We start from the raw sequence: 24,148 nt of genomic DNA, 5'->3' as shown, positions 1-24,148 counted from the left end.
ATAATCAGCCAATATAAATATATTCAGGAAGTAGAAAGATGATGAAATTAGCAAAGACTTTAAATGGTTATTACAAATGTGCTCCAATATTTGAAGGTACACATGAATATATAATTTGGTGAAAATTATAAACTCACAAATCATGAATTACAGTGAATCCTAAGCAAGATAAACAAAAAGAAAACCACATCAAGGCACATCATAATCAAATTATTATAAACCAAAGACAAAGAAATAGTCCTAAAAGCAGCTCAGAGGAAAAAACAAGTTACACACTGAGGAACATAATAAAGATTTCAGGTTTCTCATCAGAAAAAAAATGAAAGTTAAAGGATGAAGAATGACACCTTTCCTGTGCAGAAGGAAAAAACTGCCAACTCAGTAGTCTTCACTTACAAAAAAAAAAAAAAGCTATCAAAGATAAGAAGACTCAATATTGTCAAGATGTCAGTTTTTCCTAACTTGATTTATAAATTTAGTGCAATCCCATCAAAACTCCAGCTTGTGAGTTTTGTGGATATGAATAAAATGATCCCAAAGTTTATGAAAAACTATTAAAGGAGAATAGCCAGGACAATATTAAAGAAGAACAAAGTCAGACTGCCACTACCTGTCTTCAACAGTTACTATAAAGCTACAGTTATCAAGACAGTGTGACATTGGCAAAAGAATGATGAATGGGTCAATGGAACAGAATAGAAATCCCAGAACTAGATCCACACAAATATAGTTAATTGATTTTTGGTAAAGAATCGAAGGCAATACAATGGAAAAAGGATAGTCTTTTCAAGAAATACTGGTGGAACAGCTTGATACTCACAAGCCAAAAAATAAGTCTAGAAACAAAACTTAACGGTCTTCAAAAAATTAACTCAAAATGGATTCTATATCTAAGTGTAAAATTTGATAAAACTATAAAACCCTAGGAGATGACATATGAGAACATTCAGGTGACCTTGGGTTTGGCAATGACCTTTTAGATAAAATATCAAAGACATGATTCATGAGAAACATAATTGATAAACTGGACTTTACTAAAATTAAAAACTGTTGCTCCCTGAGAGACAGTTGTCAACCAGACCAGAAGACAAGCTGAAGACTGGGATAAAATACTCCCCAAAATATATCTGATATAGGACTATTTTCCAAAATATATAAAGAACTCTTAAAAATACTCCATAATAAGAAAACAAACAACCTGACTTTAAAAGTGGGCAAAAGGCTTCAACAGACACCTCATCAAAGAAGATATACAGAAGACAAGCACATGAAAAGATGCTCAATATCACATGTTTTTAGGCAATTTCAAATTGAAACAACCAAGAGATGCCACTACACACCTACTAGAACGGCCAAAATAATTTAAAAAATATATATTGGCAACACAAGATGCTGAGAAAAATGTGGAACAATAGGAATTCATATTTATTGCTGGTAGGAATGCAGGGATGGCAAACCACTTTGAAAGACAGTTTGGCAGCTTCTTACAAAAATAAGCATGCACTTATCATATGATCCAAAAGTCATCCCCTTAGGTATTTATCAAAATGAGTGGAAAATCTATGTCTACATGAAACATCAGCCCACAGGATTTTATAGCAGCTTTACTCATAATTGACATAACTTGGAAACAACCAAGATTTCCTCTAGTAGGTTAATGAAGAAATAAACACTGCTACGTCCAGGCAACAGAAAGTTATTCAGCAATAAAAATAAGTGAGCTATTAAGCCATGAAAAAACATGGAGGAAACCCAAATGCATATTATTAAGGGAAAAAAGCCAATCCAAAATGTTTCATACTGTATGATTCCAAGTGTATGACCTTCAGGGGAAAGGCAGCAAAAAGATCAGTGGTCGCCAGAGGTTAGGAGGGAAGGAAAGATGACCAGATGGAACCCAGAAGGTTTTTAGAACAATAAAACCATTCTGTGTGATACTAAAATGGTGAATACCTGTCATTATAAATTTGTCCAAATCCATAAAATGCAGAGCACCAAAGTGAAACCTAATGTAAACTATGGATTTGGGGTGTTACATTGATTGTAACAAATACATCACTCTGTTGCAAGATGTTGATAGTGGAGGCTGTGCATGTGTGGCGCCAGTGGCACATAGGAACTCTCTGTTCTCTCCACTAAATTTTAGAACCTAAAGCAGCTCTAAAAAGTAAATAAACAAATAAATAAAGCCTACTGAAAGTTTTTAAAATAAGAGCAACGTAGTAACTTCATAAACAAACAAAATCCCCTAGAGAACATGTCACTAGGAGATCTGCACAAAAGGAAGTGCTAATGGAAGTCATTAGGCTCAAGGAAAACGATACTGATGGGATCTTGGACTACGCAAAGGAACCAAGAATTCCACAAATACTAAGTATGTGGGTAAATACAAAACACTTTTTCTATGTTTAAATTTTCTTTAAAATATAATTATTTAAAAGAAAAAGTGTTTTATGATATACGTAGAACTAAAATATATGTTGGTTATGATGCAAAGGATGGGAAGGAGAAATGGAAGTATACTGTTGTAAAAATCTTCCATTCTGTATGACTTGGTTATGTAATCTAAGGTGGACTAAGAAATTGGATGCATACTATAAACCCTGGAATGACTACTAAAAATATAAGACAAAGATCTATGCTAATAAACTAATAGGGGAGATAAAGTGGGTTGCTAAAAATACTTCAGTTAATCTGGAGAAATGCAGGAAAAGAGGAGAATAGAAACAAAGGACAGATGACACTAATAGTAAATAATTATCAAGGTGATATTTAAACACAATCCTATTGATAACTGCACTAATTCTTAATGGTCTAAACACTTCAGTTAGAAAAAAAATTAAAATAAAAAAATAAACACTTCAGTTAAAAGAGAGATTGTCAGACTGAGTATAAAAGCAAACCTCTACTATAACACTCTATAAGAAATGTGCTTCAAATATAAAGACATATATAGGTAAAAAATAAAAGAATGGAAAAAGAAATATCAAATGTGAAATAAGATAGGATAAAAAGAAATATGAAGTAGCTATATTAATATCAGACTGAGTAGATTTCAAAACATGGAATTTTAACAGGGATAAAGAGGGATATTTTATAATGATAGAGGGCCTGGTTCAGTAAGAAAACAGTAATTGTAAATATGTAATCACCTAAATAACAAAAATTCAAACTACATGAAACAAAATCTGATAGAGCCAGAGCTGGAAGACTGGAAGGCAAAATAGACAAATCCACAATCAGAGTTGGAAAGTTTTGCACCCTTCTATCAGTAACTAGCAGAATAGTAGAGAGAAACTGGATAATGATATTTAAGATTTGAATGTTTTCAGTCAAGTTGACCTAATTAACATTTATTAAACCTTCCACCAACAGTAGCAGTAAATACATTTTTTTCAAGTGTACTTGAAACATTAACCAGGGTAGACCATGAGACCACAAAATAAGTCTTGATAAATTGAAAAAATAACCTAGGATATCATGGAGCATTTTCTCTGATCACAGTGAAATTAAACACAATCAAAACATCTAGGAAATCTTCCCAAATATTTGGAAATTAGCAACACACTTCTTTTTTTTTTTTTTTTTTTTATAAACATATAATATATTTTTATCCCCAGGGGTACAGGTCTGTGAATCGCCAGGTTTACACACTTCACAGCACTCACCATAGCACATACCCTCCGCAATGTCCATAACCCCAACCCCTTCTCCCAACCCCCCCTCCCCCCAGCAACCCTCAGTTTGTTTTGTGAGATTAAGAGTCACTTATGGTCTGTCTCCCTCCCAATCCCATCTTGTTTCATTTATTCTTCTCCTACCCCCTTAACCCCCCATGTTGCATCTCCACTTCCTCATATCACGGAGATCATATGATAGTTGTCTTTCTCTGATTGACTTATTTCGCTAAGCATGATACCCTCTAGTTCCATCCACATCGTCGCAAATGGCAAGATTTCATTTCTTTTGATGGCTGCATAGTATTCTATTGGCAACACACTTCTAAAGTACCCATTGTTCAAATAAAAAATCACAAGGGAAATTAAGATAAACTTTAAAGTTAATGAAAATGGGGATGCCTGGGTAGCTCAGTCAGTTAAGCATCTGCCTCTTGCGTAGGTCATGATCCCAGGGTCCTGGGATGGAGCCCCATATCTGACTCCCTGTTCTGTGGAGAGCCTGTTTCTCCCTCTCTCTCTCCTCCTGTTCGTGCTCTCTCTCTGGATCACTCTTTCTCTCAAATAAATAAATAAATAAAATCTTTTTTTTTTTTAAGTGAATGAAAACAAAAACACAATATATCAAAATTTGCAGGGATTTTTTTTTAAAAGAAGAATTGTCTAACATCAGCAATCTGAACTTCCACCTTAAGAAACTAAGAAAAGATGGTCAAATTAAATCCAAGGTAATATAAGGAAAGAAGTAATAAAAATAAGAGCAAAGATCAACAATTAAAGAAATAGAAAAGAATAGAGAAAAATCAGTGAAACAAAGGGTTTTTTAGTTGAAATATTAGTGAATAAAGACACGTTTATGCATTTAAAGTTAAAATAAAATATTTAAAATGTGCATGTTTAACAAAAACAAGTTGAAATGGATAAGAGACCTAAATGTGAGACAGAAAACATCAAAATCCTAGAGAACACAGGCAGAAACCTCTTGGACCTCAGCAGTAACAACCTCCTATAAATATGTCTCCAGAGACAAGGGGAAAAAAAAAAAAAAAGCAAAAATGAACTATTGGGACTTTATCAAAGAGCTTCTGCACAGTGAAGGAAACAATCAACAAAGTTAAAAAGCAGCCTATGGAATGGGAGAAGATATTTACAAACAACATACCTGATAAAAGGTTAATATCCAAAATCTATAAAGAACTTAACAAATCCAACACCCAAGAAACAAATAATTCAGCTAAGAAATGAGCAGAAGACATAGACACTTTTCCAAAGAAGATACCCAGATGAGTAACACACATGAAAAGATACTCAACATCAGTCATCATCATGGAAATACAAATCCAAACCATGATGAGATACCATCTCACACCTGTCAGAATGGCTAAAATGAGCAAAACAAGAAACAACAGTTTTCTTCAGAATGCAGAGAAAGGGGAACCCTCTTGCCCTGTTGGTGGAATGCAAGCTGGCACAGCCACTCTAAAGAAGGTATGGAGGTTCTTTGAAACGTTAAAAATAGAACTAGCCTACAATCCAGCAACTGAACCACTAGGTATTTACCCAAAGGATATAAAAATACAGATTCCAAGGGTACACGCACCTTGATGTTTATAATAGCATTATCAACATTAGCCAAACTATGGAGAGAGTTCATATCCATCAACTGATGAATGGATAAAGAAGATGTGGCATATATATATACAGACAATGGAATATTGCTCAGCCATCAGAAAGAATGAAATCTTGCCATTTGCACTGACATGGATGGAATGAGGTGGTATTATGCTGAACGAAATAAGTCAGAGAAAGAAAAATACCATATGATTTTGCTCATATGTGGAATTTAAGAAACAAGACAGGTGAATATATGGGAAGGAGGGGAAAAGGAAAAGAAAAGGAAAAAAACTATGAGAGACTTTTAAAGACAGAGAACAAAGTGAGGGTTGATTGAGGGAGGTGGGCAGGGATGGGTTAGATGGGTGATGGGTATGAAAAAGGGCACTTGTTGTGATGAGCACTGGGTGTTGTATGTAAATGATGAATCACTGAATTCTACTCCAGAAACCAATATTGCCCTGTAAGTCAACTAACTAAAATTTAAATTAAAAAAAAATGTGTGTATATGTTTGTTATGATTTCCCTCTTCAATGAACTTTTTATAACTGAACAACTGGATGACCCATTGGAAAGAGGGTTTTTACTGTAGTTCTATATTTTTTTTATTGTTACCTCCTACCTATGGAAAGAGATTTCTATTTTCCATTTACAGTGATGATTCAAAATTTCTTTATTAAAATAAACATTTAGGTTACCTAAACCAGTTTTTACAATATTTACAAAATACAGGGGGAATTCAGGTATGGCAAAAATCGTGACAGTGGTTTGCTGGTAAATTAAGTTGGGGGAATGTTAGGCTAGATCATTTCTGAGGTCCTGGCTAACTCAGAAATTCTACAATTGAATTTGATATCATTTGAGAAAACGGTCCTCTGAAGCTCTGTATGTGAACTGTGAAATCAGAAGTGGAAAAAGGCCATCTACATATATCTGCATAACACATCTGTGCATTATTCATAAATAAATGAGCAAAGCTATCCATTTATCTCAAAAGAAAATGAAAACCAGTGTTTTAGATCATCATTATTCATTTTGAATTCCCGGTTATGTGACACAGAATATGAGATTTACTGTAAATAGACCATGAAATTAGATAAAATAAAATATGCCGACAGACTCATTTTTAACCTGAATATCCAATGTCAATCACTGAGATTTAACTTCTGCTTTAGTGAGAAATACCCTGGAATGAGTTTTTCTCATAATGTAAGGTTCTAGTTTAGTAAAGAATTAGTCTGGGAAATTTCTTTTTACCTGAGCAAACAGATGGTTGTAGAAGCCTCTCCTTTTTGCTCAGTACTTGGCTTATTTACCTCTTCAGGGGGATTATTTGTGTTTTCAATAAACTTTTCTTTCATTTGAATTTAACTAAATTCACCCAATGTGTTTTTGGTTGAAGCCGTTCTCTCACTTTCTCCCTGCTCAATTTGGAAATATCTCAACATTTTAGAAAGGAAAATCAAGCTTATTAAGGACTTTTTTTTTTCACCAAGTGTTAGTCACACAGAATGCTAGAAACAGCCATACCTTATTACTGTATCTATCCAGAACACTGTGGGAAGGATTCTTAGAAGCCAGGCTCCAAAGCTTTTGTGAAATTTTCTAGGTAACCAGTTCACATATCAAAAAGGAAAATTTTCATCAAACCCCAAAATTTATACATTTGAAAACTCCACTTTCTATATTAGAACTAATTTAAAAAATTTTTAAGTATAACCATTTTTGGAGAAAGGATAATGGTACTAATCCTAAGACTGAAGAGAATTACATAGAATTTTCTGCAGCCAATATATTATTTTTAATGAAGGAGACTGAGTGCCTTGGATTGCATCCCCTGGGAACAGACCTTAAGAGGGAGAGTTTCAGGTTGATAATCTGGTAGGATGTGCTCTCCAGAGATATGTGTGCATACATCCGTAAGTAGGTAGGAAAGGCAGGATTGTGTAGAGAGAAGGTTCCCCTAAATATGCTTGCAACTGAGGCTTCAGCACATCCTATAGGAAGCCCTGAAGAGTAAATGGTCTGTCAGGTTTAGTGCCAAGTGAGTCAAGAACTGGCCTTTTATGTCTTTGTATCACCTGGTTGTTGGGATGTTCACTGAGAGAGGGTATGACCTTGGCCAGACAACTCTCTGCCGCTGGTTATTCCCAGTGTGCACTGTCAATAGCCAATATTCTCTGCAGTCAGTGCGGAATGGCCCAGAAAAGCATTCTAGTATCCACTACACCAGGTTGTCGCATTTTTTGTTGTCGCTTCAGAGATACACTCTTACTTTTTGCTTGCGTTATTAAGGTGCTTCTCTCCTATACTATTAATTTTGATGACTGTCAAGTGTCAGGAGAAAGGTTGCATGAATATGTTCATATTTCTGTACATTTGGCTTTCTGAACAAAGAGTGTTGGCACCTGGATCAAAGGATGATTGAATACTAACCCTAAAGATAGAGATTTTTAGAGAGATACAGATTTATGTTTCTGAAGCTACTTGTTTATCATCTAGGGTGGTATAGTAGAGACCATTTCCTTCTCTCTTCAGGGAACATTTGGATTTGTTTATAAGTGATCTCTCTCGCTCTCTTTCACTTTCTATCAGTCTGTCTCTCTCTTTCTCTCTCCTTTCTCTCCCTCCCTGGTGAAGAGATAAAATTTAAAATCATATGGTATTTGTCTTTCTCTGTTTGACTTATTTCACTTAACATAATACCGCGTAGTTCCATCCATGCTGTCTGTCACAAATGGCAAGATTGTAGTTTTTTAATGACTAAGTAGTATTCCATTATATATATTTATTATATATACTTTTTTTAAGATTCTCTTTTTTTAAGTTTTTTTTTTTATTTATTTGAGAGAAAGAGAGATCACAAGTAGACAGAGAGGTAGGCAGAGAGAGAGAAGAGGAAGCAGGCTCTCTGCTCAGCAGAGAGCCTGATGTGGGGCTCGATCCCAGGACCCTGAGATCATAACCTGAGCTTAAGGCAGAGACTTAACCCACTGAGCCACCCAGGCACCCCTATTTATTATATATTCTTTATCCACTCATCTACTGATGGACATTGAGGTTCTTTCCATATCTTGGTTATTGTTAATAGAGCCGAAATAAATAGGCATGTGTATGTCCTTTCAAATTAGTGTTTTTGGTTGGAGGAGATAAATTCCTAGAAATGGAATTTCTGGATCATATGAAAGAGGAGAAATAGTTGGGGCTCAACTGTTGGGAGGCCAATACAATATAGCCTAGGAGTAATGATGCAATGGCCATGAGTCTCAAAACTAGAGGTCTAATGTCTGGTACTAACTTTTGCTGCACCTTGGACAAATCATATAACCTCACCAGGCTTCTGCATCCTGATCTACAGGAAATCTCTGAAGTTCCTTCCAAATCTAAGTTCAAGCAATTTAGAAGGATCTAAATTAAGATAATTTCATGAGCAGAGAGACAGAAAGGTCAATGGAAATAAAAAACACAGGAAGAGGATGGGAGGGCAATCAGAATTCGCTTAAGATATGTTGATTTCAAAATGTTAATGAGACAGATTGAATATTTTCAGAAGACCGGCTGAAAAGAGAGCCCCAGAAGCAGGAAGAGAGGCCCTGGCTGGAGTTCAGATTTAGAAGCTATTTCCATAGACAGGAGAGTAGATGAAATTGTTAGGGGCAGACTGGAAAAGAGGGCAGGGATGGAGATAACAGCCCTGAGAGGCAAGCAGGTTCTTAGCAAAGCATGACCAGAGAACCAGAAAGTCCTGGGAGGCTAGGGACCAAAACAAAGGCTGCAAGGAGAAACGCCTGTCAGATCAAGGGTTAAATGCTTTGGAGAGCAACTTAACCTAAAAAAGCACTCATCTGGAAAGGCGGTGCTGATATAAATCAGAGGTTTCAGAGGGAGAGGATGGTTTAAAAGGGTAGCTTCAAATGCAAAATGTGTTCAGAGGCATTTGCAAGCAATTTGACTCTGTAAACCTCCAGAACCTGGTGGGTGTTTTTCTTCCAACATGGTCCACATGCCATTTGCATTAAAATTACCTGGCGTGGTTGTTCAGAATGCAGGTTTCTTGGTCTCCTGCAAAACCAAAGATTCATAATCTGTGGAGAGGAGGCTCTGGGTCTCTTCATTAGAAACACCACTATTTATGCTTATGTGTGCAGCCCAGGGTGCTTCAATGTGTTTTTGAAATGAATGGAGGGATTCAGTAGAAAGACATAAAATGAAGGTTGGGGAAACTGATGGACAGCAATCTTGAAAAGGCAAAATGGGACCTAGGGACCAGGAGAAGGAATAACCTGGAAGAAAGACTCCATCCATCTCTAAGGATATCATGTTCCTTGTGGCAGAGACTCATGCTCAACAGAGCAGCCAGCAAGGTCTCCATGAAAAGTTCTGTCTTATGTCTCTACTCTTGGTAATGATATCTTGCCATCTACAGTGACAGTCTTGATGCCAGAGAGGTAACAGGGGCTGAAGTCTCGGCAGAAGGCAGAGCCCCTGATGAGTTCCCCAACCTTTCCGGCAGCAGTGGGGAGAGCACGGACAGCTGGTCCCAGCTTGCCAATGAGGAGGACAATCCAGACGACACGAGTAGCTTCCTGCAGTTCAGTGAGCGATCCATAAGGTACCTGCTCTTGACTTTCCAGGGAAATAGGTCTCAACACAGATTCTCAAATACTTTATAAATGGTTCTCTACAAAGGGTCCCTAACAGAGCAAGAAGGAGAGCTCCCACTAAGTCAGGGTGCTTGCCTGTCATGATTTATGCTGAGAGGTTTCCTAATATCCAGTTGTGCCTTTAATTACCTTGGCCAAGGTTAAGAGTCAGCTGTATTCTTTTCTCTGCAAGCCCCAGCTAGTGCATTCAGTAACAACTGGGAAATTTTAAATAAGAGCTGCTGTTACACCTGGTGTGTTTGATACTTTCTCTCTGGTTCATTTGTATTTCAGATGCAACCCAGGCTGGGTTTACATGAGGCAAGTGTTTCCACATTGTGTTGTGTTGTTTGGCCTAATTGTTTCTCCCCTTTCTCTCCCCTGCCCTGTGTATTGTTGACTCTGAGAACACAAGAGAGAAGTTAATGAAAGATCAGATTTGAAAGGACCCAAGCCCATCAAGAGACATAAACTAAACACTGTCCCTCTGTGAGGTGGAAATGAAAACAATCTCCACATTTCTGCCTTATTTGATACTGGACAAAATCTGCAGATTTTCCAGAAAGGCCAGTGGGAAAATGGGATTCAAATGCATCTGGGTGTAATGGGTGTAATGGCTCTTTGGTGGTCTTATTTCTGGCAGTTCATTCTGCTTAGACCTAGAAAAAATTCATAGTGTTAAATACTTGGTCTAAAATCCCCCCAAACTAGTGGGAAATATTACAATATGGAGATAAAAAAACAAAAAGAATTTAAGTCTCTAGACTTAGCAGAAGTTTATACAGTTAATTGCCTTCAGCACAATGTTTGAGTCATCACATTTCAATCAGTGACTATATTCAATGCCCCACATGAAACCCAAAGCAATTGAAGGAGTCCAGTTTGTTACTCATGGTAGTCCCCAGGGAAGACTGTCCCATTACACAACACACTGGCACTCACCCTTTGGAAACCTGACTTGGAAGAGACATCACTGGGAGGTAGTGGGAATATGAGGAAACTCAATGGGTTTGCTGAAATTGGAGGCATTCCATTCTGCAAGTACAGACAGAGCCTAAAAATTGGCTCAAGTCTACTATGTTTCAGCAACTAAGTTCCAAGCTAGTAACTAGACCATATGTCGATTGTGTAACCTATGAAAATGATTCAGCAGCCCTCCTTCTCCATGATACACAAGGTATCAGGTGCTGCTTCTCATAGATTTTACGATAAAGGAGATAATAAAACTTTGACATTGCACATCTTCATATTTGTAAATTCTGCAGTCCCACAGGAAAACAATCAGCCAGGTGCATATTCTGTGGAATGTCCCTCAGAAAAATCCCTTGAATGGAAAAAGGAGAACATGTGTCTACTGGTTTCTGTCAGAAGTGAAAAAGCAGACAAGTGAGCATTCTGATATCTCCCCAGCCAGCATTCTCAGAAGTATGTCAGTCTCCATGGGTATGCCAAAGAGTCTCTTGCTGATAAGCATCCTCACTGTAACTAGAATGAGGAAGACAAAAGTCATGCTGATTGTCACCCACTAGGTGTGGCTCAGTAGGTCTGACACGAGTGCAGAAATTCAAAAACAGTGATGATGATGATTATGATGAGGACGACAATTATGATTGGCTGGAGCCAAAACTGTCTTTTGTTATGTCTTCCCCTAATTTGTCCAGAAATAAATATTAATTTAGGAGTCCCCCAACAATATTCTTCTGGGGACCAAAAGAAGGACTTCTTAGAAAGAAAGATGGAACATCAGTGTTGGCCGTGTGGTCAGGTGGTGGAGACAGGCATTAATATGTAAACTTTTGCTTTGTCAGCAATGGCAACAGTAGTGCCACTAGCAGTCTTGGCACTATGGACCTGGACATTTATCAGGAAAGCATGCCATCTTCTCCCATGATTAAGTAAGTAGCCACTGAGATGCAGTGATTGTGAGACCACTACTCTAATTTCATCTGGAAATCCATTTTGATCATTCAGATTGTACCCAACCACTGAATCATCATGTCTATACTGCCGTGGATCCGTGTCACTGGAGCAAAAACTGGGGCTTAGAATAGTCCTAGCTAGCACCACTGTTTTCTCGATATCAAATCTAACCCCTCTGACAGAATCATCCCAGAAAAAGTTGATCCATATAATCAGAAATGATATGTCATTTTACTTAATTAGACACAGAGAAGCAAAAATCCTTTTAAATCATACCATGCCAACCAACAAATACTATTTTTCAATAGAATATAATGTGAATGGTTTTCCTGTACTTGTAGACACTGGGGTAATCATTACTAAATGTGTCTAATACCAAATGTGCCACAAGGAAGATATGTCATTGCCACACAGTGACTCTGCTTCCCAAGACCTTGGTCCTTCCAAAAGACCAAGGGGAAATAAAGAGCACTTAGAGAAGCGCAACATAATAAATAACACAAAATACAGGTCAGGAAAGGAGGACAACATGAAGTCAGGGCTACATCCAGAATTTGTGATTATTCTGGAAAAGTAAATGAATTGAAATCTATTTTTGACCATTATGACTTAGCTTATTACTATTTGGAATTCTCTGAAATCTCAGAAAGATAAAAATGAAAGATAAGACGAAAGCTGCTCCCTGATCTACTTCCTCAGTTACTCTCTCTAGCTCAGTCATTTTTGCTTCACTATGTAATCAGGTATCTTGCCTGTGGGAGTATTCCTCAGGGAGTGAAGGAATCAGTCCTTCATTTTTCCTTACTGCCATTATTCACAAGTAGAGATGAATGTACACATGACCTTGGGTTTGTTTTGTTTCATTTTTTAAAAGGAGAACCAAAATGCAAACAAAATTATTTTGGGGTACATTTATTTTTATCCTTCAGGAAACATTTGCTTTGCTACTTTTTTCCATCTTTCTCCAGGGTTAGAGCCTAGGAACCTATACACGTAGATGCATTCAGGGAAAACAAAAACGGCCACCACCCATATCAGCATCCTGAAGTTCATCAATGGCAGGAACTGTCCCTACTATATGTCATTTCACTTATATCACTTGCAAGGATCCTTGGGAAATTGGCAATTCTTCTAAAAGTAATTCTGTATGCATGGCAGAACAGCTAAACTCTCTCTCAACATCAGGAATACAATGGAATTTACAGCCAGTAAATCTTAGCAGTAATAGAAAATATAAGAGAGAATACTCTCTCATAAAAATACACATTTTAAAGAGCTCTGTGTCCTAATTTCCAGCCCGTACAAAAATATAGGACAACCACAAGCTTCCCAAGATGGTCAACTCCTTTCAGCTGTTGGGACATATGCTCTCCTTTTGGAAGCAGTTACTGAGTCCTGCCATTACATCAAGGCTTCCTTACAAGTACTCACTGTATGAAAACACCTCAAACATCGGACATGAATGTATCTAATGAAATACTTCAGTTATGTCTCTATAGTTCTTTATCACCTCCAACCTACTCATCCTCCCAATTAAAAAAGAAAAATTTCAATTTTAATTGAGATATTTTGTTGTACAATTTAGGTTCTGCAGCTCATTGGATGTTTTTTTTTTTCCCCTTATTCCAGATCAAGGAACCACAAACATTAGAAAAAAATATTGGAAAAATAGACTAAATGCAAATCATTGTGTTAGGATGACAATATATGATCCTTTAAATGACAAGTAAAATACAGAAGAAGGATAAGTCCCCAAATAAGATCTAGTTGTCTACAAGATATTTCCTTGATTGTTCAAACCAGTGAAAGTTTATGGAAGAGAAGTTGAGAAGAAGAGAAAGATGCAGTTCTTAGTCTCCCACACCCATTATCCCAACTAAAACTACATAGTTTATCTGGCCCTTTTTAAGGTCCTCTATTTATTGCAGACCCAATGATTCTTTGTAATACCCACATTGATATTTCCCCAGTGTTACTTCCCTCTATGAAAATGATAAATCTAGAATGAACTTCAGAAGTTTTTAGGTCAATAAGATCCATTGCCTCATCGTCCATTTGCAGCTTATTCTTCCTAAACATTACCAACCATATACTGTTGTTTTCTCCCAAAGTGAATTAGTAGAAGAAAAGGAGATTCTTAAAGGACAGTCAGAAAACGTAGAGGGTAAGCCACATTCCCATAATTTTGACACACAATTTGCCTGTGATCTCCCCATGGAAAACGTGGTAAATCTGGGCTTGTGTCTGTGTTCAGAAGGTGCCTCTGGAGTGCCGGTGGAAGCGGCCAGCCCCCAGGGGAGCCTGCTGGTGATCAACTTTGACCTGGAGCCAGAGTGTCCTGATGCTGAACTTCGAGCCACGCTGCAGTGGATAGCTGCATCTGAACTTGGGATCCCCACCATCTATTTTAAGAAATCTCAGGAAAACAGAATCGAAAAGGTACCCCATCCTGTGTTGGGATGTGAATAAGTTGTGCTTTTATTACTCATTAAATTCCCAGTCAATTCATTTAAATTTGAACTATTTGTCCTTTTCACCTAAAAATTGTGACTAGAACTTTGAAACCTTCCACCTGCATCAATATAACCATGATAACTGTTTCTTTGATCCTCAGTTGGTCTCAGCTCATTGGTGACAATGAGAAAGTGAAGTGAGGAGATGGGAACTTTCTCAGAGTCTGGTGTTTTATTTCTGTGTTTGTTTTTGTTTTGATGTTTCCTTGCTCTGCAACCAACCTCCTCATCCCACTCATTTAAATAGATAGATGGGAAAGGCTTGATAGATATGAGAAACTAAAGTGAGGCCATACTAATATTTAAAACAGACTGTGGCATGGTGTCAGTGGGAGGCATGTGTAATCCCCTACTACATAGGTTTGCTTTAGACAGACTTCCTCATTGTCACTCACCACTTACCAGAAACATAAAGTCGGGGAATAGATCCCTTGCCAACCTCTAAATTAACAGCAACTATCGCTCTAACTCCCAATCTCTAAAACTGCCCACGAACTGTTCTAGAAAGTTAATTATTAAGATTTAAGCACAAATCCACCTGCCAATGTCTTCAAGCTCAACTTCCCATAATTTAAAAGTGTGCTCCTTCTAAAGATGTTTAAATCAATAATAATGTTGTTGTGTGAGTTTCCTATTGCTGTGTACCAAACTGCCACAAATTTTCTAGGTTAAAACAAGACCAACTAGCTATGTTGCCAGAAGCTGGGTGAACTCTAATTTGCTCTCTGCTTAAGGATTCACAAGGCAGAAATTAAGATGGCAGCCTGGCTGGGAACTTGTCTGAAAACTGTGGGGAAAAACAAGCTTCTAAGTTTGTTCAGGTTGTTGTCTTAATTCAGTGCCTTGTGGTTGTAGGACTGATGATCCATTTCTTTGCTGTGCCCCTTCTAGAAACTTCCAGCATTCCTTGTCATATGGGCCCCTCCATGTTCTCATGCAGTCAATCTCTCTTACTTCTTCTGCCACCAACCAGAGAAATGGTTTTTAAAGGGTTTATGCAATGAAATTAGGTTCACCAGATAGTCTCCCTTTTGATTAACACATTATTAATTAAAGAATCCCTTTTACCATGTACTTAATAAGGGCACAATTTTCTCATCCTAGTCATGATAATGAGGATTAGGGCAGAAATTTTGGGAGCTGTTTTAGGATCCTACCTATCACTGCCACAGTGCATTTTGTAATGTCTTATTGTCACAAAGTTTTAACCACATATACATTATACTTCTTCCTCAGTAACTCATCAATAACCCCCACTCGTCAATAGCCATTGGATATTATCATCCTTTTTTAATTAGCAGGTCAGGACTTAGAGAGGCCGGCCCATGAGAGAGTCCTCAGGTAGTGATGGCTGAGCCTGGTACTGGAAACTTCTCAGTAGTGTCTCTCTCAGGTTAAATTGTCTTGGAGTTATGATCTGGATTTTTTTTTAAATATGTAATTGTGTTTTAATTCTCATTGTCAAAATCTAGTGGCCTGTGATGAAAAATCCTTTACCATGTTGCTCACGCACATAGAAATTAGAACAGCTTCCCCATTTCTGCATCACCAGCCAATGGCATTAGCTACCGGAAAAATTCAGAAGGAGACCTAATGTATACTGCCCTCTCCCACACCAGCCTCTCTCTCCAACCAGTAACTTACATTTCTCTTTGTGTCTAAGACTTCCTACCATTCCATACCACCTGAAACTAGATACTATGCTATACTTGTCATAGCTTTGTTGGCAAGGTAATGAGAGGTTCACTATTTGATAAATTCTCCTTTCACCTCACCACCCAGCCCGCTCACTGCAAAGAGTGGAGTGAAGGAACACTCTACATTGGATTCCTCCTTCTCATACACAATCCTGATGGCTCTCTGTCATGGGGAGGAGAACAAGAACATTCTCAGGCAAAGTGCATCCTCAAATTCCTGGAAAAATGAAAGACAGGCTTGTTTCCAATTTTATCTCCAGAGCATTATTTGGTACATTTTTGGATGGTCTTTTAATGATGTACATTTTTATATGATCCACCATTTCAAAGAAACAATGTAGTAGTCTCTATGAATATATGTCTCATAAATCCTTATCAGGTGAAAAGACAAATGGTGTGTCACTAACTTGATTACTAACTTGATTATGTAAATTAGGCCCTGACTTGATATTTATTTATCCTCACTACTTTTCAATTCTTAGAGGGATACCTGCCTTTTGCTCATAGCAGTTTGTCTGAGAGAATAAATGCTTCACTGGTGTTATCAAGAAAAACACGAAGTAATGTTTTACTCATTCAATGTGTCATCAGGTCAAGGAGCATATTTCTAAGTACTGTAACATTAAGGACTAAATATTCTAATATTTTTCAGAGTCATCCTAAGTTCCTAAGTTCTCTACATAGGGTGTCTTCTCCATAAATGGGCACTATTTGTTATCTGAGATGAAACTGGTCAAATAAAGCAAACCCATAAGCAACATGCTGACATCCTTTCTTTTATCAATGCTGTATCTGGAAACCTCTTTCTGATTGTCTTTTCTTGATTAATTAAGTAGGTATTCAAGTGTGGAAGAGATATTGGGGCCTCCCATGAGACTGTGTCATATGTAAAGGCAGCACTGTTTCACGTGCTCCTTCTCAGTTTGGAAAGGATGAAAGAAGCATCTCTTTTAAGTTTGGAAATGTCATTTTCCCACCACCACCCAAGTATTAAACATCACTCACAGATCTATGCCCTGAGTCCCCATTTGTGTGAATTCTGCATTTTTAAAATATATCAATTTTGTTAACAATTTTCACACTAGGCGTTCCACACTCATCAACCCACCTGCCTTATGACAATACAAGCATGAGCTAAAGGGGAGAGGGTCTCATGAGTAAATAGTGAAGCAACTTATCTTTCCCACCACCTACCTAGGAGTTGAAGGGCACTTAATTAAAGTCAGCTTATAATGAATTTCAGTGCCATTTCAACTCAAAAGGCAAATTCCAAACAGTTTTAGCGCCCAATGGAGTGTCACTCTTTTCTGGTAAAATGACTTTCATTTTAAAGCTTTCTCTTTAATGGTGTTTTTTTTTTTTACTCATTAAAATGTTATGTTCACTTGAAAGTCATACACTCAGAACACTCATCAAGTGTTTCTCAAGCATGTACAACACACCAGGCACTATTCTAGGTCCCGGGAATATAGGAAACAAAAGAGACAAACTTCCGACCCATGGAGTTTCATTCTAGTTCAGGAGAGACCCACAGTAGGGTGGATACAAACTAGGATAAACTCAGATTCTAAAGAGAAATCTTGAAATGTGATGGAAACTTATTTTAGAAATGGGAGATGATAAACACATGGAAAATGGGATTTATTACACCTCCACTATGAGCCAAATGCACAGAATTACCTGGGACAATCATTTACAATTCATATGCCTAGACCCTTCCTTGGCCCTGATCACTTCCAGCGGGGCCCAGAAATACACATTTTTTAACAACTTCCCTCAAGTGAAGTCACTTTGATGAGTACTAAAGTTTGAGACCTCCTCCCATAAGAAATATCCTGAAAGAGTGGCAGAATTTGATGTACAATTTAAGTATTTAGTATTTAGTATTAGTATTTAGTATTAGTATTAGTATTAGTATTATATGTAGTATTTAGTATTAGTATTTAAGTATATAGCATTTAGTATTCTAAATTCCAGGGCAAAAATTGCTGAGAATCCTAATGCCTGATGATCTAAAACAGTTTGTAAATATCGTTCACAATGGCTGACAGTAGATGCAACTGATGAATCACTAAATTCTACCCCTGAAACTAATAATGCCGTGTATGTTAATTAAATTGAATTTAAATCAAGAATTTTTTTTAAAAATTTGTTCTACTTAAAGTGAACAAAATCATGAAGATAATTTTTTTTTAAGTAACATAAATTGGCCAATTATTCTGTCTTTTGGATACAAGGTATCATTGTCCTCTAGCTCCCTTTCTAAATCTAATGAGCTTCTGTGAGCTGGAATGGCCTGATGACTGACTTCACTGTAAATCAGTGCCTTTCTCATCTTTATGCACTTGAGAATTACTTCCTTTTCTAGGAGGCAATACAAAGAGCAGAGGAAAGAGAGGAAACAGTTGTATGCATACCTCCCCAAGAAAGTGAGGATCCAAAGAGATGTGACCTCACTGCTAATTTCTCATTCCATTCTACATGAAAAGTGGTGGAAGGACAATAAGAAAAAAAAGGAAGGAAAAATATACTGTCTTAACTTAGACAACCTTAACAAAATACCATAGACTGAGCTGCTTATACAAGACATTTACTGCTCACAGTTCTGCAAGCTGCGAAGTCCAAGATCAAGGTACAAGCAGATTCCATTCCTGGTGAGGGCCCTCTCCTTCCCTCTGTCATCATACGGTAGAAAGAAAGGCAGAGCTCTGGTGTCTCTTCCTTTTCTTATAAGGTCATAAATCTTATCACAGGAGCCCCATCCTCATGACCTCATCTAAACCTAACTATCACCCAAAGGCCCCACCTTGCAATACTATCACATTGGGGTTTGGGGTTTCAATACATGAATTTGGTGGAGAACACTGACATTAAGTGCATAATAGATACTAAATCTCCTCCTTTATAAATATAAGAAATTGTCTTGAATTGAACCCTTTAGTCAAGGTTCTCAAATTCAGTGTGCACCAGAATCACCTGGGGAGATTTATAGGCCCAGATGCTCTGGCCAATTAAATCAGAATCTCCTCTTGGTATGAAGCCCAGGCATTGGAGTTTACTAAAGGTCTCTGGTGGTTCCAGGGTACAGCCAACACTGATAATCACAGCTCTACAGGCTATAATTGCAGGAGCAATATAAAACCAACTCACTTGTGCTTAATAAAATGGAATTCTGCCCTGGAGCAAAAGAAGGTAGTTGCTTTCAGAAATCCAAGCTGTTTTTTTAAAAATCTCATAGCTTGCAAACAACTTCCATAGATTCTAACATAGGATTTTTGTAAACAATTTATCTAATTTAGTAAATGTGTCTGTGAATATAAAAGTCCTCTACCATGTGACACTTGTCTTTAATGAGTCTGTCAATGATGTACCATCACAGGATGTAAATCCTTCTGGCTTCCTAAGACAAAATATTTGCTCAAGAAAATGCCAATTGTTATCTATAGAAAGGGAACCTAATTATTATTGACTATGAAATGGCAGGAAATGAAAATATTTGATTTTTAATTTTCAATGCATTGGAATAAAAAAACTCAGATCCTTGACATACTGAAGCTGATTCTAAAATTACCAGAGCAAACATATGGTCAGGCAAAATGAAAGATCTAGGGCCAGCTGCTAAATTGAATATGGTTTGGAAGCCTATAGTAACAAACTGGGAGTGTCTTTCTTGGCTTCTTCACAACCTTAGCTTCAATTTTTATTTAGAAATTTGTTGTAGTCATGGAAGAAAAGAAAGTATAAGACCTTCTTGCTCATCAGACCCACAGATGTTTCAAGGTCTTGATGTCTGAGATTAAGTCATCACAGCCTCAGAGTAGGCTATATTTAGTGGGGCTGGATCATTTTTAAAAGCTGCTTTATTGGGATATCAGACTGAATTTAGAAATCATGAGACAGATCCTAGCCTGTTACCATTTCACAAACTACTGGCAGATGGCTACCTGGTGGGGCATTTTGACAACTTTTGGTCAGTCAACATCATCCTGTAGTCATCCCCACAATGGGAGATCCTCTTTCAGCAAGTCCTAAATAAATGGAAAGATGCTTGTAATTGAGCTTCTAAAGAGGTCTAGACTGAGAGCCTTCTGGGAAACGCTTAGCGAATATTGACATCTGCCCCAGAGTTTTGATTGTCTTTTAGAGAAGTGACTCAGGGATAGAAGTTGGGAACAAAATGGTAGCCCAGTGAGCCAGACTTTACAGGGGGAAAAAAAAAAAAGGAGCTGAGGTTAATTTTATATTTCTGTGTATTTTATGATGACTGCATCTTTGTAAGACATGTTAAGGGAGAAGAGACAACCTCCAGGGATGGGCCTGGCCTAAGGTTATTTATGACCCTGAAATCGTGAAGAGATGTCACCAACCTATGAATCTCTCACAATGAGACCTCAGAAACTTGCTCTTCAAGCTTTGTCCACTGGTAACACCTACTTTCTAGACTTCCAATAAGAGCTGGAAAAGTATGATTTGTCAAATCATGCAAAGACATCCTAGACTTTCTCTTTTTTCTCTGATGCTTCATGTTTTTATCATTTGTCTGACAGAAAACGTGCCTCAGATCATTCATACATGCCAAGATATAAGTAATAGCTCACAAAGTTATTTTTATGCATCTCCATAAATTACTAATAGTTGCTAGGAATGTTCCCCTATCTGAAGGTATTTGTCTTTTTTGCAAAGTCTTAACACAAAACATTAAGCTCTCTAAAATTTCAAGAATCTGATAGACAAGAAGCTATGCAAAAGTTGCAAAGTCCCAAACAGGTAGTAGTCTCTGAAATTCTATCACTAAGAGCAAGGGAGCTGAATGGAGCTAACATTCCATTGCTGTTCTAGTAAACAGTGAAGAGAGGTCCTGGCTATCCTACCCCGCAATACACATGACACTGTCAGTCACAATGCAATAAGACAGATGCCCCATGACCAGCTTTTACTGTCTTGTTGCCCACAGCCATTTTCCCAATCTAGGCTCTGTTCAGCTTCAGCTTACAACCACTTTTGTGGAAAAGCCTATCAATAGAAAATTATTGACTAAACAGCCTCAAGATATGCATATTTAAGTTACATATGTGTAAATTAAAACTTAAGAATGAATACTTAGATGAGGTTAATCCTCAATGGTTCTGGATGCCATCCCATATTTCAAATAGTCTTCTTGCTCATTTAAAATGTATTTGAGTCACATTTGATCATTTGTTCCTTCTCTCATTTGGCCAATTTTATTGAACACCTATCAGGTACAGGCACAAGATAGTAAGACAGGGCTTAGGTATTGTCCTTCCCTGGGGAATTATTATCTATAACCTAGTTGCTATTGACCTCCTATCTGTTTCTTTTTTTACATCACCCCATGGGCTCACGCCCATGAGTTCATCTCTCAAGACCTCAATTTTTCATTTGTCAATGCTGGCTTCACAGTGTTGTTGACAGAATTAAATGAGATTATATGCACAAATGTACTTCCTACAGGTTTTGGCCCTTAGTAATTGTCACTTTTCTTTAAAAGTGTCTGCCTAAGGAGTATGGAGAGGTCTTCACTTTGGGCTTCATCTCACAGTGTCATGAAACGAACCATCTACAGTAATTTCCCACCTTCCAACACTTCAGCTCACAATTCACCTGCAGCCAAAAACATTATCTCTAAATTGTGGTACCAGTTGAAGCTGGTACCAACAACTGGGACAAATCTAGGGTGTTTCTCCAATCTTTCCTTTTCCTTTTATAATGGAAAGTCAATGTCTCTTGAAATGTAGTGACGGGGGAAGAGATTTTTCAAGATGGAGGAAGGAGCCAGTAAGTGACTGCACTCTAAAGTTTAGCATTTGATTTATTTACCCTAAATGTATACATCCAATGAGAGATCATTTGAGACAGGTGGAAAGTCCTGGGAGCTATGCTGTACAGTCCTGTCTGAAAGAGTCCAACCCAGAGAAAAGCAGACCTGAGGAAACTCTTGAAATATCTAAAAGACAGACTCTTGAAAGAAGAATTCCATCTAGTCTCTGGCAATCAATGGATGACAACTGCTCTGAAGGAGAAAATTCCAGCTCACTTGAAAGAACTTTCTAACAATCTGAATTGTCTAAAAAGAAAATAGACTGTCCTGGAAAATAGTTTCCTGTCACTAGAGATTAAAAATATAGCCTTGAGAGCTTTTGGCTTTGGAAGAATGATTGAATGAGATGACTTTAAAGCTCATTTGTGATACCTGAGTCCTAATTCTGTGCTTTATTTTAGTTTTTAGATGTCGTGCGGCTGGTTCAGCAGAAGTCCTGGAAAGTGGGAGATATCTTTCACGCAGTTGTTCAGTATTGCAAAGTGCATGAGGAGCAGAAGGAAGGGACCCCAAGTCTCTTTGACTGGCTCTTGGAACTGGGATAAGATAGCTATGCCCTTAGAGTATCCCTTTCCTTTATTCCAGCTTAGATTACAGTGGTTTGCTCTAAATGCTCTAAACTTTCTCAAAACATCCATCACATTGGCAGAGCTATAAAAAATCTGCTATTCAAGTCTATGGCACATAGAATAAATCTGAGGAAAAGTAATAGGTCTGTACAAATCAATACAACCTATGAACGAGTTCAAAAGAGCTTGTATTAGAATGTCTGGAAAAACAAAAATTTTAATGGGCCCTAAACTAAAAGCTTACAACTAGGCCCAAAATCCAGGAAAGCTGTTCTTAAATATTTTTAATAATATAAAATGGTGTGTAATGTCTCCAACTATGTGATTCAACTGGAAGTCAAGTCACTAGTCAATATAATTTTGTAAACTATGATGTAACCTTTATTTTACTTTTTCGAGCTGATTATGGGGCTCTCAGCCCAGATCAACATTTAAGATATGGGTGAGAAATTTCCAGAATTTTGATACAAGGGATTTTCACTATCAGACCAGTATCAGTGGATATTAACAGAAATGCAAGAGTATTATTGACGTCCTCTACTGAGGTGATTTCATTTTTTCACTGCAACTCACTGATAAATGCTCAGCACCTCCCCAGCAATATCTGTGTTTCCAGCTAACCAGAAAACTCTTGGTTTTCAGTCGAGAGAGAGAAAGAATGAAGGTTGTCTTGTTTCCATCTCTGTATTACTTGCATAACATGTTCGCAGAATTCTTACCATAAGAAAAAACTTTCTTACCAAAAAAAAAACAAAAAAACAGTCTTTTGAGATAAAATCTGCTTGTGTGTTAAATTATATAAGATATAAACTTTCATTTTATTTTTATTGTAAATTATGAAGAAATTATTATCTTAATATATTGAGTTATCTTAGAGGTTCATAAAATATGAGGGGATTATAGTCTTAAGTGTCATATCTTGACATGCAAGATCAGTACTTTTATTATAAATGTGTTGGTTCTAGTATGGTAGACCTTACCTGGGTGACATTTTTGATGACAGACAAAGGATTTGACATAACCCGTTAGGATGATACACTCTTCCTGATTCAAAGATATTGACATTTAATTGGGGAAGAAGAAAACCTTATCATATTTAATTTGTTTAAATAACAGGGATTTACTCTTCTGAAAAATAAAAAGTATCTAACTTCTCTTCTCCCTTCAACTAAATGAGACACCCTGGCTTTTATTTTCTTGACCAAAGAAGGTATTTACTAAGATTCCCTGAAATACCATGTTTTACTCTATTTTTTAAAATTGTGAAGTAATTTTAAGTGTGAAAAAGGCCCCATGCCGTCAATGCTGGCCTTATGTGTCATCCACATCTTGAACTGTCAAGAAAGCTTCCTTGTAAGCCTTACTTCCCTCTTCACCACATACCGAGGAATCCTCCTCAGTACTCACTAGACACTTATTATGTTACTAGTCCAAATTTAGGATATGTGTTTAATTTGTCACATTAACAAGATGTCAAATTTTAAAATATATCCATTATCTCAAGCTGAAAGTTCTTTGTGCTACTAAATGGAAAAGGATCTATTTATTTTTAAACAATCCCAGAATATTATGTGTAGACGTTTGTTGTGCTCAAATGAATGTTTACTTACCCTAAAAAGCACAAATACTGGATTGTAATCGTGTGATAAAGTTATATACATGTTGTACCTAATGTT

At 37.2% G+C, this 24,148-nt stretch overlaps 1 protein-coding gene across 1 annotated transcript in view; it reads left to right on the top strand.

The window, feature by feature from the left end:
* Nucleotides 1–22,448, top strand: part of LOC111144481 (SPHK1 interactor, AKAP domain containing) — a 167,121-nt gene extending 144,673 nt beyond the window's left edge. The window contains exons 8-12 of the mRNA XM_022498784.1: nt 9,718–9,903; nt 11,743–11,829; nt 13,966–14,018; nt 14,109–14,293; nt 22,305–22,448. Of these exons, the coding sequence (XP_022354492.1) occupies nt 9,718–9,903; nt 11,743–11,829; nt 13,966–14,018; nt 14,109–14,293; nt 22,305–22,448 (655 nt within the window). The remainder of the gene's footprint in view (nt 1–9,717; nt 9,904–11,742; nt 11,830–13,965; nt 14,019–14,108; nt 14,294–22,304) is intronic.
* The last annotated feature ends 1,700 nt before the right edge of the window (nt 22,449–24,148 follow it).

The sequence above is a fragment of the Enhydra lutris genome, unplaced genomic scaffold (assembly GCF_002288905.1).
Source record: "Enhydra lutris kenyoni isolate GAN:26980312 unplaced genomic scaffold, ASM228890v2 scaffoldscaffold1, whole genome shotgun sequence".
Classification (NCBI taxonomy): domain Eukaryota; kingdom Metazoa; phylum Chordata; class Mammalia; order Carnivora; family Mustelidae; genus Enhydra; species Enhydra lutris.
This window is presented reverse-complemented; position numbering and strand designations above follow the sequence as displayed.